The sequence below is a fragment of the Chelmon rostratus genome, chromosome 8 (genome assembly GCF_017976325.1).
Source record: "Chelmon rostratus isolate fCheRos1 chromosome 8, fCheRos1.pri, whole genome shotgun sequence".
In the NCBI taxonomy this organism is placed as follows: Eukaryota; Metazoa; Chordata; class Actinopteri; order Chaetodontiformes; family Chaetodontidae; genus Chelmon; species Chelmon rostratus.
In genome coordinates, this window is record NC_055665.1 from 28,628,212 (window position 1) to 28,646,320 (window position 18,109).

The 18,109-nt window shown below is 39.8% G+C and overlaps 1 protein-coding gene across 2 annotated transcripts in view; it reads left to right on the forward strand.

Annotated features, from left to right (window-relative positions):
- adcy3a (adenylate cyclase 3a) overlaps nucleotides 1-16,975 on the forward strand; it is a 40,236-nt gene extending 23,261 nt beyond the window's left edge. Inside the window, exons 16-21 of one of the 2 annotated variants that reach the window (XM_041943013.1) lie at nucleotides 5,319-5,477; nucleotides 5,734-5,880; nucleotides 5,980-6,093; nucleotides 6,398-6,524; nucleotides 10,122-10,246; nucleotides 12,920-16,975. In XM_041943013.1, the coding sequence (XP_041798947.1) occupies nucleotides 5,319-5,477; nucleotides 5,734-5,880; nucleotides 5,980-6,093; nucleotides 6,398-6,524; nucleotides 10,122-10,246; nucleotides 12,920-13,099 (852 nt within the window). In that variant the 3' untranslated portion in view covers nucleotides 13,100-16,975. Of the gene's footprint in view, nucleotides 1-5,318; nucleotides 5,478-5,733; nucleotides 5,881-5,979; nucleotides 6,094-6,397; nucleotides 6,525-10,121; nucleotides 10,247-12,919 lie in introns of those variants that run through there. The other variant, XM_041943014.1, reaches the window with a different exon arrangement.
- The last annotated feature ends 1,134 nt before the right edge of the window (nucleotides 16,976-18,109 follow it).

The following is an 18,109-nucleotide window of genomic DNA, read 5'->3' on the forward strand; positions in this document are numbered from 1 at the left end:
TCTGCTGTGTTCGCTGTACATTTAACACCTTTACTGCAATGCTAAACTTGTTATCTTTTGGTATACTGTTAGATACTTTGATATACTTATCTTTCTTACCATCTAACATCTTTCTTACCATCTAACATGGGGGTTGCAATGAAAATTTCATTGACATGTGCAATGACAATAAAGACTCTTGAATCTTGAATCTTGAATTGAAGAGTAGACAAAACAATTAGAGAGAGAGAGAGAGAGAGAGAGAGAGAGATCAAGATCAAGAGATCAAGAGTCTTTATTGTCATTGAACATGTCAATGAAATTTTCATTGCAACCCCCATGTTAGGAACAGATAGTAAGAAAGATAAGAGGATTAGAAAGAATAAAAGTAAGATAACTACAATAAAATTAACTAAACATGCAGTAAAAATATTTGAAAAAGCAATTAAAATATAACAGAATGAAAATATACTAAGGCAATAAAATATACTAAACAATAAAATATGGAAGTGAAATGTGCAACAGAATAAAATATACAAGCAGAATAAAAGGGGGGTTATCCATGCACCAAGCTGTGTAATGTGTGCTCCAACAGCTGTAATAGTAAATGTGCAAGTAACAAATATGCTGTATGTACCACTGCCATTTCTCCATTAATTAGAAAAAAACTGAGCTGAACAGTTGTTTTGTGTCCAGTTCTGCTTTAAATTCTGGATCCACACACATCTTCCTCTTCTTTGTCACTTGGAATGAACTTTTCCTGAAATGCCATCAGAATGTTAAGCTCTAATAGTCCTGCACTGTCCACTATTTGACTCCTGTCAACACTAATTAGACTAAAGGATAACTTTCGTTTTTTACAACCTGGACTTTATTTGTAGCATTAAATACGACCATTTAGACACCCAGACAACTTTGGTGGAATTTGGAGTCGTTTTGAAGAAATTAGTCCCAGAGGAGCGGCGCGTATATCCGTATAATGCGAGTACACTGGAGGATTTCCGTGCAATGATAAACTTCTGGCAAACAAAACCAAGGCAAATAAACAATCTATACATGTGTGTAAGCTACTTACTCAATCGAAAGTTGCCCATTTGGTCCTGCAGGCTTTGGCTGGGTCTTCAAGTTCACTTTAGGGACACGAAAAAACGTCTCCACCACAGCCCGGTTTATCATTGCGCGGAAATCCTCCAGTGTTGTGATACAGACATTTATTGACACATCCAGACGCGTATGTCCTGGCCGCAAGTCCCACTCTGAGCAACAGAGGCATTCCTCCTCTGTTGTCATCGATGAACATTGTCCACAAGAACACCACCAGTTACCGTCTACTCGTGGACGCGCAGCCGTTTGTTGTTGTTTGGCCAGCTGTTCCTCTCTCTGCCTCCGCGTCCTCCTGTCAACGAGCTCCTCGTCCGTGTACTCTGGTTCAAAACGGTAAGGACTTCCATCGTAAACAAAGTCATCGTCCACCACCTCAGAGTCGGATATATTTTCATCCATTTTGTGAAAAATAACAGTCGCGAACTACAGCTAAACTAGCCGACCCCCGCAGAGTTAGCCGTGTTGTGGCTGGTTGCTTGCAGTGCGCGGCGCTCGAAAATGACACCATCCGCGTCAGAGGTAGTTGTCTAGAGATACTGGATGTTGATAACATGCCACCACGGGCTCAGAGGGGAATAGCGCCAGCATATCATAACAAAATATTGGAATATGAACGAGTTTCGCCGCAGATTTTGCGTTTATAGAGGCTACGCACGGGTGCCCCAATTACTCGCATTATACGGATATACGCGCCGCTCCTCTGGGGCTAATTTCTTCAAAACGACTCCAAATGCCACCAAAGTTGTCTGGGTGAGTAAATGGTCGTATTTAATGCTACAAATAAAGTCCAGGTTGTAAAAAACGAAAGTTATCCTTAATGATTAATACACAACAGAGGAGACTCCTAAGTGAGGCTGTGTTTGCTGTTTTTCTCTGTGACCAAACAGAACCAAACAGGCTTAAAACCACCAGCTGGACCAGGAAACAAAGAGAATAACATTTAGAAAAAGATACAACACAAAAGCAATTCATTACTATTGGTGACATTTCTAAAAGATGATTGACGACAGACATGAGTAATACTTGTTAGACTACAAATTCACAATTTTGAGTTTCTTCTGCCTTACAACAAAGGAGGAGCACAAAGTACTGTACAAATGGGATAGTACAGAAATTAGAAATAAATTGTTAAACCACTACATGAATACAACATGAATAAGGAAGTATACTAATACCTTAAAAAGGTTTAAATTAAGCTTCTTTCTTTATGTACACTAATCAGACCAGACTTCCCATGGGAGCCTTTCGGCCTTGTCATTGACAATTCAAAAGACACAATGTCGGTCATTACCTTTGACCACTCTTCAAAAGCAGACTTTATCAGACTTTTCTAATGACAGCAAACAATATTTGAGCCAGTAATAAAACCTGTCAGTAGAAGTCCAAATTTGTGTTTAGAGATCCCTGGTGGCATGAGAGACCGGTCACCTAATAAGCATAACTGGCAAGATTCTGGCAAAGGTTTATGTGACCACTCTCCAATATTTTTGACTACTTTTGCCCAGAAAGGAGAAACAAATGAACAATCCCACAATAAATGAATAAAAGTACCCATTTCCTTTTGACACCTCCAACAATAATTCTCATCCATGAGCCCCATTCTTTGAAGTTTAACTTGTGTATAATAATACCTGTGAATGATTTTGCAGTGTGTGAACTAGCCCTGTGCATCTCTGTGTTTGCATTGAGATCTCTTTCCCAATTTTTTCTAAAATACCATACAGAGTGTTTGCCATCATCTTAAAAAAAAATGAGGCTGTCCATTGTCCACACATTAGCTTTGATGTGTGGACAATGATTTTATCTCTAATAAATCCTTTGGAGGATAGTACCAATCCTTTCAGAAGACCCAACATTTATTCGTAAATGTTTACTCCCCTGATATCAACTGCTTAAATGCTGAGTCTTGAAACAGAGAAGTATTAAGTCTCTATTCTTTGGTACTTTTCCAGAGTATGATCCAATGCAGTGTCTAAAATTTGGTTAAAGTGGCCACCCACTGTGATGCGCTAGTCTTCAGCAACCCCAACAATGTAATTAACTTTATGGAAACAATCTGCATCCTTTTGATTGGGCGCATATAAGGTTGATTCTCACCCTATTAGTTATTGTCTCCAAACAAATAATCCTCGTTCCGTCATCCTTATTTTTTCCAAGCAATACAAGACTTATTTTTTTATGCACAAGTATTGCTACCTTGCTGCCCCTTTTCTTACTGTGGTAAATGGATTGTATTTATATAGCGATTTTCTAGTCTTCCGACCACTCAAAGCGCTTTACAACACGAGTCTGCATTCACCCATTAACACATTCACACACTGATGCACAGCATCAGGAGCAACTTGGGGTTCAGTATCTTGCTCAACATGTAGACAGGGATCGAACCATCAACCTTCTGAGCCACAGTCGCACTATTAAATGACCCACCAAATACTTGTCCAACCCAGTCTCTTTTAAATTTGATAGTTTTCAATCCTTGTAAAAATGTGACATCTGCTTGTCATGACTTAAGATAGAGCAGAAACTTTTTCATTTAACAGCATTATGTGCTCCATTGGTATTCTATGAATCACTCTTAAATCTTCATTAATGTTTTTGGTATATATAAATGAAAGGCGACTGCCTGATAACAATTAACATCGGTTAACAATTGGAGTCTACTTTTGTCCGTTCATTCAAATAATATTTTATCTTGTGCCCACACAACAACTTGCACAAACAACATACAAAATGCAAATCTAGGCTTAAAGAAAACCACAAATTCTCCCAGTTTCACCCCTGTTTAGTGTCTTCCTAGTCTTCCTCCTGTCAGCCACATCCTTGGTCACATCTGGGAAAAACGAAATTGTACTGCCTTGCCATGTTTTTTTGGTTTTTCTCTTCTGTTTTGTCTAACTGCCACCACCACCTGTTCACGCTCCAGCAAATTTTGAAACATCATGAGGTCTCAGAGGATGGTCCTCATCCGGCATGGGTGCCAGTAAACAGTGTACAGTCCAGTCCAGTTTTTCCAGCAAAGCAACGATATCCAAGCCAGTTTATGCCTGTAATGTTTTCACTCGGGAGACGTCTTTCTGCTGTTCTCTAAGAAAGTTGCTGAATTGCAACATATCTTTCATTGCCTTATCAAAAGTCACCTGAAGTTCTGTAAGGGCATTTGTCGTAAAACCTGGCACCTTCAGATTTGGGTTGCATCATTTGATGTTGTCCCACTAGTCATGCTAGCGTAGCCGAGCACCTGCTTAGCTGCTCTAGACTTGGAACTCGAAGCAGCCATTTCAAAAAACATTTCTCACAGGCAAAGTCAACGTGATTTAGAGGTGCAACCAATCACTTTTGGATGACTAAATCGGAGTTTAAGCTATTGAATTTGAGGGTAGGTGGTACCACGTGATTCATCAATTGCCTTCAGTTAAGATGATACCGTTTATTCTTTTTAGCAGCTCTTTTGCAAATAAAAAGCAGTTCACAAAAGTTAATACTCTTCTGAAAGCTTCCCCAAAAATACACCTCTGAGTAAAACACTGCACACTTTCTGGCACTAACAATCATCATGTTTACATGCACAAAATATTCTGGATTTTCCCCTTATTCTGAAAAAAACGATATTCCTTCTAAGATGTTTACATTGCTAATGAAAATGAGTATTCCACTTATAATCCCATTTAGATGCAGCCTTGCATACCATGATTAACGTAATGACATACTTGAAAAGGTTTGCATTTGCGATATTTGCACATATCCAAATACCTGTTGATATTCAAGTTTTCCATAATATTTAAAAGTAGGTGTGTTTCTCCTTCTGAAGGCTTTTCCTTTGTGCATACATCTCTACCCCAGCCTCGCAAACTGTTGGCAAGTTGGTTTGTTTACAACGCACAGAGCTAACTGTGAACAGGCAAGAGCCTGTGTAACGCGAATGGCGGTAAAACCTCAACTGAGACACATGTTCCAAATAAGCTGTATACATGTCCATAGAATGCTTCTAAATCTTGAATAACATCAGCATGTCCAATTTATTAAAATTCGCAGTGAGGCCTAAAATCCAAATTGAACACACTTTACAAATTTGGTATGTTGTCATATTCTGAATAATAGTAGAAAATGAGAGTGCATTTAAACATGGCCATAGTCATTTAACTGTATCAATTACCAAATGAAGAGCAGAAGTCATATCTGCTTTCAAATCCATATACTAGTGAGATGCTAACATCAGTTCCTGTTGTTACCTGGAGGTGGAGAAGCTCGCCCGCACCTTGTTCCTGTGGAAGATTGAGGTCCATGAACAGAAGGAGAAAGTGTATGAAATGAGACGCTGGAATGAAGCACTGGTGACCAACATGCTGCCTGAACATGTCGCTCGACACTTCCTGGGCTCCAAGAAAAGGGATGAGGTAAGATCCTCACGCAGGATGTCCATAGACATCACACTGGTCCTTACTTCACTGTGTGTAAATGAAATGTATCACTCATCACTAATTCCAAAAGTCACTTGCTTTTTTCACAGTTTGAACTCTTTTCTGTTCCACTGCTAAAACAGTTAGGAAAAGTAGCGTTTTGAGTATTTCATCAACATTCAGATATGGTTTCACAAACTTTCTGATGTCTTGTCCTCCACCTTGTTTATATGACCTTGATAATCTGCTCCAGGAGTTGTACAGCCAGTCTTATGATGAGATTGGAGTCATGTTTGCCTCAATCCCCAACTTCTCCGACTTCTACACAGAGGAGAGTATCAATAATGGAGGGATAGAATGCTTACGGTTCCTCAATGAGATCATCTCAGACTTTGACAGTGTAAGCTGCCTTCCTCATTGCATGACTTATCGCCTGTATATAAAAGACATAGCGCCGTCAGCCTGTGTAAACGTAATCTTTTGCCTGGATTAATTGCAGCTGCTGGATGAACCTCAGTTCCGTTGCATCACAAAAATCAAGACCATCGGCAGCACCTACATGGCAGCATCAGGCGTCACCCCAGATATCAGCAATGGTTACACCTGCATGAAGGTCAGCATGGTCACGTGACTTCTCCAGGCCTTTTTATGTGTCTCAGATTGTACTAATATGAAATTGTAATGAACCTATAAGTAAATGGTTCTGCATTGCTTTGCTAATTGTAAATTAGAATAAAATGTGATGATCTATCCAAATAATAGGTTAATCAGAATAGTGTGTATAATAATACAGTGTACGTATCGTCTCAGTCTTTCTTAGACTTCTCAAATGATCATGTCAGTTGTGCTTAAATTCAGATTATTTTTGCCAGTCATGATAATGATGTAATTTTGGCTGTTTGGTTTCTGTCTGACAGAGAGAGGAGCAGTCTGACAGAGAGCGCTGGCAGCACCTGGCAGACCTGGCAGACTTTGCTCTGGCCATGAAGGTCACACTCATGAACATCAACTACCAGTCATTTAACAACTTCATGCTACGTATTGGTATGTGCTAACTTTCACCCATTTCTATTTGTGTACTGTTGTACTTGTGCTGGACTCAGTTCAGGGTTTGATTTCACTAGAGTTTAGAATTTAATTTAGGTTTTTGGACATTTTTATTGACTTTTTTGGAAAATACAAAACATCCACACAACAAGGCTTTTGCACAAGGTAAAGGCCCAAGGCTTATCTCATTGTGATAGATGTGACTTACTCCATTTGGAGTTAGATCCGGGAAAGTGGAGGTTTACAGCTTTAGTGTTGTCAGAAGAGCCACATATTGTGAATCTCAGTTTCTCCCTCAGCTACTCAATCCATCTTGGTGGGTGAGGAATCATCCAGTGGAGAAGGATCAAATCTGTGGTAAAAGTAACACATTTTGTTAGTTTAACTTTTCAGAAAGGTTATTATTGTTCTCCTCTACAAAAATGGCTATTATAGGATCTGTCTGAATTCCCATTTTAAAAATATCTGACAGTGTTTTGGAGATTAAGCACCTTACAGTCGGCATCTGTCATAGGTAGGGTCTAAGAGTCTAAATCTGGGAATATTTTAGAGCATATGACGGCAATGAAGGCAATGCAGCACTTTGAAATAAGGGAGCCCATGCTGGGCACAGATTAAGACCATATGTGTTCCTTCCAGGGCTTTTCTCTCCCTCCCTGCCATCAATGGCACCTCGGAATCCCCTTCCCATGCAGACCTAAGAATCTCCAGTGACAAGCTTTGTAAATTAGACAAGAAACAGGGCAACCACAATATTGGCCATTTAGTCATGGTATAATTCCTGCCCTGTTCTAATGTGGCAGTGTAGTTGTAGAAATATCATTTATCGTAACACTGCCGATCACTTGTTATTTACAAGCATTTGACAACCATACTATACAATACCATACCATCTTCTTCTGCTTTTCCGGGGCCGGGTCGCAGGGGCAGCAGTCTAAGCAGGGATGCCCAGACTTACCTCTCCCCAGACACTTCCTCCAGCTCTTCCAGGGAGGACCCCGAGGCGTTCCCAGGCCAGCGACATAGTCCCTCAAGCGTGACCTGGGTCCTCCCCAGGGCCTCTTCCCGGTGGGGCATGCCCAGGAAGGCATCCAGGAGGCCGATATAGACGCCCGAGCCACCTTAACTGGCTCCTCTCGACGTGGAGGAGCAGCAGCTCTACTCTGAGCTCCTCCCGAGTGACAGAGCTCCTCACCTTATCTCTAAGGGAGCGCCCCGCCACCTTGCGGAGGAAACTCATTGTATCCGCCGCACCGGTCCGCCTGTCAATCTCACGCTCCATCCTTCCCTCACTCGTGAACAAGACCCCAAGATACTTGAACTCCTCTACTTGAGGCAGCAGCTGTCCTCCAACCCAGAGGGGGCAAGCCACCTTTTTCCAGTCGAGAACCATGGCCTCATGTCACACGCCACACATGCTGGAGGTCCTGGTTCAAAGAAGCCAACAGGACAACATCATCCGCAAAAAGCAGAGATGAGATCCTGTGGTCCCCAAACCAGACTCCCTCCGGCCTTTGGCTGCGCCAAGAAATTCTGTCCATAAAAGCAATGAACAGAACCGGTGACAAAGGGCCGGAGTCCAACATGCACTGGTAACAGGTCTGACTTACTGCCGGCAATGTGAACCAAGCTCCTGCTCCAGTCATACAGAGACCGGACAACCCGAAGTAGAGAGCCCCAAACTCCATACTCCTGAAGCACCTCCCACAGAATGCCACGAGGGACTTGATCCCTTGCCTTCTCCAAGTCCACAAAACACAGGTTGACCGGTTGGGCAAACTCCCACGAACCCTCGAGCACCCTGCGGAGGGTGTAGAGTTGGTCCAGTGCCAGCAAGCCAGACTATCTCTAGCTGGTACTGCTCAACCTCCCGCACTAGCTTGGACCCCCCCCCCCCCCCAATCCCCGGCCTGGCTCCAGGGTGGGGCCCCAGTAACGCCAGTCTGGGCAACGTAGTCTTCCTCATTTGCATTTCCATCATGGGGGGCTTTGGACATGTTTGCCTCGGGAGACCCTACCAGGGGCAGTAAGCCCCAGACAACAGAGCTCCTAGGATCATTCAAGTACTCAAACCCCTCCACCACGATAAGGTGGCGGTTCAAGGAGGGGAGCATTTGACAGCATAATCTGAAATTATGGTCGAAGTGTATAGACAACAACAAACAATTGGCTGGAGTAAACTATGTGAGCAACTATTGCTAGGCAGGTTAGCCAGCAAATAACTCCATCATTACCTTCCTGGAATCAGTGGTGATTGATGGTGACGTTGGAGACTTTCCACTCGCGAACGACAGTGCGATCAGTCAGTCACTGTAGTAATACTTAGTTGTCCAGCATGGGCTGGATACATTAATCAGACAGTTGATGTGGATAGTTGAACAAAAACCACTGTCTATCAGTTACCCAGCTGCTGTCTGTCCCTCAGCGAGGCCCACAATTCTCTCTTTTTGTGCATAATGGTGTAACCAGACGATAATGGGTCTTGGCAGAGCTCCCTTTTTCGGTTTTGGATGCTGATGAAGACCTTTCTCTACTATAAGCTCGCCTCAAACGAAGGCCTACTTCTCTATGCACTTGAGGCACATGTCTGAGAATTAATCAGTTCCCCTGTATGGTATAGACACAGGTACTTCTGTTCACTGCCCAGGTCATGTGGAGAGAACAGAAACAGAACAGTAAGCAAGACAAACTCACAAGCCAACAAAGAGGTTTTTAAGTGTCCGTTTGAGTCTTTTGACCTGCACCACTTCTTTGTCGGTAAAATGAAGGTGAATGTTGAAGTTATTACCCAAACTGTGAATGTAAATGTTTTGTTTTCACTGCAAAACAAGTTTACTTACACTTCTGCCAAACATTTTCAAGTGCTGTATAGTTTGTGAATTTGACTTTTCATTTATTTCTATTTTTATTTCTTTTTTTCCAACCATTCAAGACATCAATTGGTTTTATTAATTCCTGTATAAGATGAAAATAGGTTAGCTGACTCTTGACACTTTCTGCAGTTTCATGTTAGCATGTATTTTTGCCAGAGTTACATTACCACTGTGGAGTAATGCAGTGCAGACCCTTCAAAACAATCTGCACTAAAACAACATTCCGAATGTTTCAAGAGTCTGCTGATTGATATTCATATCATATTGAATAAAATGCATCCAGAAATATAAAGCCCAACACCTTGGTTTGCCAAATGCATAGCATTTATATACAGAGTAAATATGCTAAAACCTGTCAAATCAGATATATAGTAATTTTCTGCAGTGTGAGATGAATAAAGTTTATCTAATCTAATATGGTCCTTTTAAAGAACCTGTGTGGTGGTCTGACTGCTCAAGTTGCTTGTCCCTCTGGATTTTAGAATAAAGCTGTAGCTAATGCTCGAACTACCTTTCCAGGTACAGCTGTAATATTCAACTGTAAAACTGCTGAATATGTTACTGTAACTGAAATATACACAAATCTATAAAAACAAATAATAAGGTTTAGAGCTCCATTACAATTAAGACCCAGGTAGTGTTAATGATGACCTAGGCTCTCACAAGTATAGTCTTTACAGTCTTAATCTTACTTGTCACATGTTTCAACACTTTCCTCCAGGTCTGAATAAGGGCGGAGTGTTAGCTGGAGTGATTGGTGCCCGAAAACCCCACTACGACATCTGGGGAAATACTGTGAACGTGGCCAGTCGCATGGAGTCCACAGGGGTTATGGGAAACATTCAGGTACCGCACTGGGCTTTGCTGCAGATTTCATGGTTTCTCAGCTTTCAGAATGAATCCTTTGAGAGTGGGTTTAAAGCTTTGGTGCAACAAAATGTTATAATCTAGGTTTATCCTCAATAAGTTTAACCAAGCCGAAGAGTTTTTGAAGACACAGTCTTTTTATGTATACAACCCCAAAAAAGACCACTACAAAATGAACAGTTTCTCTGATTTTACTATTATATAAGTTTGTGTTTGAGTAAAAAGAGCATTTTTGTTTTATTCTATAAACTACTGACAGCATTTCTGCCAAATTCCAAATAAAAATATTGACATTTAGAGCAAATATTTGCAGAAAATGCCAAATGTTTAAAATGACAAAAAAGATGCAGTGTTTAGAAAATCTGATCAACAGATGTAGTGTAATGATTCAGTGTAAGTGACAGGAGCCCCTCGTAGTGACTAACTGGGAGAGAATTAGAGACTTTGTTTTGTTTTGTATTGTTTTATGAAATGATAACAGTTTTGGCTCACTCTCTCAGCTCTCATCAACCTAGTTTCAAGCAGCAGAAAGTTCTCACCTTCTCAACCTGCTGCGCTCTTACAGAGCAGATGCTTTCCCTGCCCGCTCTCTGCTTTGCTTACATTCTTTATCAGCCACTCTTTCTACACAGTTTGTGTGTAATGACATTGATGTAGTTGAATTTACATAATTTGAATATCTTGCTTTTGAGCTTAAAGCACAACCAGCAGAGTGCTCATCATTGCATTGTATCGGCCACCAAGATATCCATGTGTGTTTATGCAGGAAATCCTGATCCTGCATGGAGAACTCAATATTCATATCAACAAAAAGAGTGACTCCGAAGCTATGGAGGTTGAGAATTTACTAGACAGCTGTGAATTTACGCTGTATGTGAATAAAGTCACTCATCAGCATGGCAATATTCTGGACTTATCAAAAACAACAAGCTTAAAAATTGGCAATATTTGAGTGTTAGAATGAACTATTTCTGACCACAACTGTGTGTTTCTGATGCCATCCTTATCTTAACAAACGCTAAAAGGGAATTTTTGGTTCGAAAGAGATTGCGAGATGGCGAGGATGAAGCAATGCTCAGTAATATGAGATGAAAAATTAAAAAGAGGTTGACTGACAGAATCTCCCCATGGTTAAACAGTCGCAGTGTTCATGAGATGAAGAGAATCTGTCGAGCAGCTGAAAGAAAGAATTAATTTTCCAAGATTATTTCAGAGAATGCTGGAATGTTGTTCTCCACTATTGACCAGCTACCTAACACTGCCCCCACACGTCTACAGTTCTCTGCATTACATCATTCTTCAGTAACAAAATAGCATCAATTAGAGCCTGTATTTCTGCTGATCTGATCACAGATGACCTCAACAAACCCTGTAAAAAAGCATGTAAAATGTAAACCTAGGAAAAATGACCTGTATTTCATTAACTGAACTCTGCAAGACTGTCAGTGAGTCTAGCTCATGTGTTGACTCTGTACCTACAGCATTTTGAAAGTTTTTTCCACTTCAGAAACATAAATGAAATACAACCATTTACAAATCAAAAACAATGTAAAAAAAGAGATTCATGCCTTTATTTCAAGTCAACTCAATCAACCACATTATTTATTTGTCTCCTGAAAAAAATTAACCTCATTCAAAACTCTGCAGTTCAGCTGTTAACCAGAACCAAGAGGAGGGAGCACATTAGTCCAGTGTTAGCTGGCCTGCACTGGCATCCTGTAACATTTAGAAAGGATTTTCAGGTCCTCCTTGTCTACAAAGCCCTCAGTGGGCCAGGACCAAGCGACACTCCTCACTCCCTTGTTCACTATTTGCCTTCAAGAACACTGCGATCATCTGCTGCTTGATTATTGGAGTTTTCCACCAACAGCCTAAAGAAAATCATGGATACAGCCTTTCTTCATGTCATTGTACATTCATTTTCTATCTTTCTTTTCTTGTTCATTCCGTGTCTTTTTTTATGTGAAGCACGTAGTTATTAATGTAAAATATCCATTATACACTTACTGCTTTGCAGCAAACAACAGAAATACTGTTAGAGGGTAGCTGGTGTACATAGTGGAGCATATAGCAGCTAAAGCCGAATTTTTCAATCAGTAGACCAAAAACAGAGCTAAAAGAGGCTGAATGTTAGAATTACATTCGTCAGAGGACACAAACATGACTCCAGAGAATGCTAATGTTAGTCTTTGTCTGCTGGATGTGTAAATAGGCAATTGTTGGTTAATGCATTTATCATAGTAAGTTCCTTTGTTAGTGAGTAAGTGAAAAATCTTCAGCCTGCAGGACTGACCACTGCATCATTCAGGCGGTTTAATATCAAAGTCACAGATTAAACCACAATATCTAATAAGTTTTTCAACTTTCTTTTGTTTTGCACGAACAGAGTAAAAGAACTAAGGCCAGTTGCCACATTTATTTTCATATCAAACAAAGAGTTTTACTGTGTTGCAGCAGGGATTCAATGCTGCTTTTTTTCTAGAGGTATTTCTAAATGAGGTCATCCAGTGTTCATCGTTTCCTCAGTGCTGTTTAATTTTCTTTCTTTTTTGTTTTCTGCAAACACAAATACAAACTTGCATATTCAGTTTTGTTGTGAGCAACAGTCTGACAGCCTTGTGATGTACTGTGTTTGTCTGTGTATTACCCCAGGTGGTGGAGGACTGCTACAACATCCTGAAGGAGTACAGCTTCCGCTTTGTGAGGAGGGGGCCCATTTTTGTGAAGGGGAAAGGGGAACTGCTCACATATTTTCTGAAGGGAAGAGACAAACAAGGCTCATTTATCAATGGCTCTTCTGTCACTCTACCACACCAGGTGGTAGACAGCTAAGGACCACACTCACGGACACACAGACACACAAACGCACACATTATACAACAATCACATCAGGTGTGTGATGTGTGATGAATCCAGAGAGGGCACGGAAGAGAGTTTTTAAAATGAGAAGTTATTGGCTGAAAATGACGTGGAAGATACCACTAGCATACTTCATTCACACCTGTGACAACACACTCATTACTGAGCACACACACACATGTTCACTGCCTATGGAAAGATGTATGTACCAGTGGAGATGTATTTAAGTTTGAATGTCATGTTCAAGTTGAACCACGGAACCCCAAATATGAATAACAATCATTTGGATGATTTTTTCTTCTTGTTTATGTGCATCTGCTCATAAACACTTGAAAATGTTAAAGCCCATGACTTAACTTTTCACTCAATGCAATTAAAGTCTGATAAATCCTGCCAACTAACAAACAGACAAACTGCATCGAAACTCTGACTGGAGTGATATTGACTTGAAATTAAATGTGATTAAACAGCCAGTTCAGCAAAATCTCCCCTAAAAACAAACAAAAAAACACATATTTCATCACTAACCTCATGCAAATATTTTCGTTTTTATTTTTTCAGGCCCCCTTGAATCATGTGCCCCCACCCTAATATGATGGAGGTGAATGGAATTTCATAAGTCACTACAGTATGGCGTAAGCTGTCCAACTGAATATTTTCTCAGTCTCCTGTGACAGAACAAAAGTGGTCTACAACAGCTTCCAGACTAACAGTATGAATGAAAATAGCCTCCGTGCTGAATAATGCTGTAGATCTATGAGACCTTTAGCCACTTGCATAGTTGTTGTCTCTGCTGCAGGACAGTCAAAGTGATAAATCAGTTGTCACAGCTGCTTATGTACATTATTCATGCCTCATCCTGTATTTTGTGGTCCTTTAAACACCACCATAAAAACATCTTGCACAAGACCTGACCGCAGTAACAAATTCAAAAGTTCCTCACGTCTTTAGCAAATCAACCTCTCGTGTCCAGTGTTACATACTTTCAGTCATTGTCCCAAACACAGCATTCAGTTTCTTTTATTTATTTCTTTATTTGATAGCAGGCAGCAGCAAGGGAGACAGGAAAGGGGGTTAGAGGAGTATGACATGCAACCAACGTCCCCAGCTGCACTCAAACCAGGGATGTCGTAGTTATGTGGTATGCTCTATGGCCATTCAGCTATCAAAACATTCACTTCATTTACAAAACAGATTGACTTAAATAGAAATTGCGTTTTGAATTGAACATTTCAGCATGGGAATGACTAATTCAAACTGATGTTGATTACACACAATGATCGGCTTTATCTCTTTCCAGAACTGTCTCTCAGATAAAAACCAAACATTGTAAACACAGAGACACAAAGACACACACACACACATACACACACACACACACACGCAATACTTCCATGTAACTTCCATGGAAACCAGAAACCTGATTGATGAGGAAGAGGATTTGAAAGTGTACCAAGGATAGACAATACAGACCGATCTGCTACCTGCTGCTGCCCATGTATGGTCATTGGTGTGTGCATCAGTCATAGTGTGTTTTTCCATTGTTGAACTATTTCTTCTCCTTGATTCTAGTCTGGGAGTTACTGTGTTCTTCTCTTTCCTCCTTGAGCTTGTGCAGCACACTCCACCGCTGGCTTTTGGATGTTTGTGTGCCTCGAGCAATGTTGAAAATGAAGGAGAACAGACATCTGTACTGTGCGTTTTTAGGACAGGGACGGGTGACAGTGTCTGGAGGTATACATGGTAGAAATATTTTTCACGCTAATTGTGGATTGATGGAAGTGCCTATCACTGCTGTGATCACAATGTTTTCATTTACTTGAAGAATTACACGGTCCTTTCACAGCATTGTGAAAGGAGAATTTCAGTTTATTACAACTTGGATTTCATTTTTGTACCTCAAACCAACAGGTTAGTATAAGGTTGGTCTCCAGATATAAAGATTTAAATAATCTGAAGTGTTGGTTTGTATCAGCCCTGTTTGATTGTGTGACTATGATCTCAGCTATTTACTTGTACAGTGTACAGTGAGTACAGTGTCAGAAAAATAACTGGATATTTCTTTTTACTGCTTGGTGGTTGGGGAAAAGGAACGATGAAACAAAATCATTTTAAGTAAATATTACATTAAACGACATAAAATTAGCACAAAACAACAAAAAGTTCAGATAAGGTGGATAAAGTCCAAGATAAAGTTGAACTTGTTGCAGCCTTTCCATGTTGTTTGCACAAGGTTTGGATCAATGCCATTTCAACCAGGTATTAACATGCAATCGGTGTCTGGATAGTGATATCTGACGATGAGGTATTTGCATTTACACTTGGAATTCATAAATGCTCTCATTATCTCATCACTGCCTGCATTTTGGTGAAACTGTTAAGCAGTGGTTTCCATCTTCATGAACAGTGGTCATCCATTTATAAATAACTTCTTGCAATCGAAATGCTATTGCTTGCATATGCTAAATAATACCTGTAGCTTTTTTCTGAAGATGGGTTCAGTTTGCCAGTGAATTCTGGCCTGAAGTTTTATTCTGTACTTGTTTGGTCATGTTAAAGGCTGTATTTTACAAAAATACACATGGACTTGTACACAGGGCTCTGCATATGCTAATGTGTTTAACTACATGTACTGCATAATTAGGGAATACAGTCTATGTAGTTAAAGATAAATAAATAATAATAGGGTCCAGGCATCACTTGAGCCCATGCGACTGTGTGGACAAGTACACGTCCTCTCACAGTTTCAGCAGGTCTGACCTTCAACATCCAAGTCATCTTGGTCCCTCTACCCATGGTGGAAGTAAAGTTCAAAGGCATAACACCTAAATAGACAGAAAAGTGTGTCAAAGGTCACTTGAAGCTTGTAAAAAAAAAAAAAAAAAAAAAAAAAAAGGGATGTGATTGTGAGTTTCTAGTCACAAACATTTTGCTTGTGACAGCACACCAAATTGATTGCAACCTCTGACATTATGCCCACTAACCTTTTATCTTTGGGAGTATGAGGCTTTGATATGACAGCAGTGACATGAAGGAGAATGAGCACACTCACCGGCAGGAAGCAGCTGGACTGTATATGTGTCTTGGGGGAAAGTATTTATGGAGCCACTGCTCTTTCCTCTGCTGATTGTAAAGCCCATTAGTGTTTCTGTAGAATGGGATCAAAGTGCAATAGTTTCTTCTACAAACCTGATGCCCTCCTCTCTAATGGAAAGGTTCAATCATTCCTTCCCCTTTAACTCATATTTTTATAATGTAATGTACAAGTTTTATTCTATTTAAAAAAGGGGGAGAGGACTGAATGTGTCCTTGTTGTACATAGAGGTTAGACAGTGTTTATTGGTCAGATTTATTTATTGGAAATGACAGGGAGGTTTTTTTTTTTCTTACACAGATGTAAAAGTGCCAATGATAAGAAATGGTTTTAGATGTAAAAGCCAAAACACAGACCATGGCTGATTCCTGATTTGTATTTTAAAAGAATCTCAGGCCTGGGAATAAAATAGCACTTTGAATTTTGTGTCATGGTTTCAGTTTTTGCTCACAACAGAGCTAAGTACTAACACAAGAACACTGAAATGCCACCTGGAGAGCCCATGCTAGCAGGGCCAGCTGAGGGCATCAAAAGCCAACAAAATGATTCAGTTCTATGGTTCTTCTTGTTGTTGCCATTCAGCTTTTGTCTGAATTTGCTTCAGAACTTTGATTTGTCCTCTCAGTTTTTGTGGATTGAATTAGACATACTGTAAGTCTACTTAGCCTGTACTGAGCAGTGATCCCAATTTGGTTTTTAAGTTAAAGAATTTCTCAGTTAGTGTACCTCTTTTATTTCAGTTGTTTGTCATCATAATGTGCATTGATTAAAAAACTCTTAATACAGAAGAGACTCAGTGTCGTGATTATTGTAAAATCAGTGACTGACATGATGTCAGCTCTACAGTCTCAGCATCTCTGTAGCTTGACTGCAATTCACTTCAACTGTGGCGCCTCAGCTGCTGCATTTATTTTATTTGGATTCTACATAAATTGTAATTCATCTTTTTAAATTGAATACTTTTAACTTGAGATAGATAGATAGAGAGGAAGCAGCTTAGTGGTACATTGTGTCATCACAGCAGCCAGGTCACATTTGTAATATAGCAAACAATATAGGAACACAAAAAAGAGGTAGCTAATCAAAAATAACAAAACAACATAACAAAAAAAAAAAAACTTTAACTAACAACTGAGCTAAAAACTAAGATGTGATGCCAGCACCTTGTCATATGCTACACATATATTCTGCACTATATAATGAATCTATACAGTAATATATTATGGAACACAACAGAAATATGAATGAGACATAGGAGTAATAATAATGAACTCTCTAGTTTTAGGTTGTAGGTACAAACCTGAAATTGCAAGTGCAATAAACATGAAGAGATTAACAGAACATAAGTATTGTAAAGTGTAATAAAATGTACAAGTAAAATAAATCAAACCATTGTTTTGATATGATTTATTTGATATGTCTATTTTCATGGTAGTAATATACACTAATATATTAATAGCAAAAGCCAATCCCCTTTTCTTTAAAGAAACACTCCATAAAAGTATCAGATTTTGGTCATAAGGGTCCAGAATTGATTTCACCGCTCTAAGCTTCAGTAGTGTTTAATGGTTACTTTGTGTAACTGTGTACATGCAGCTCCTACACTGATATGTAAGGTGAGACATTTGAAAATTAGAAGGACAAAAAAGACTAGATCTTTAGGATAACAGCTCAGGACAACATAAACAAGATACCTTGATAAACAGGCCAATTTTCAGGGACATAATCATTTCCAGTGAATGATAATGAATGTGCGCTAACGCCATCTTTAATTCTAATATGAAATGGTTTCACCTTTACATTTTAATTAATTATTTGCGAATTTGAATGAGTTTTCTTCTAAATAATTATTACTGCACTAACAGTAACAATGGTAAGAAACAATTATG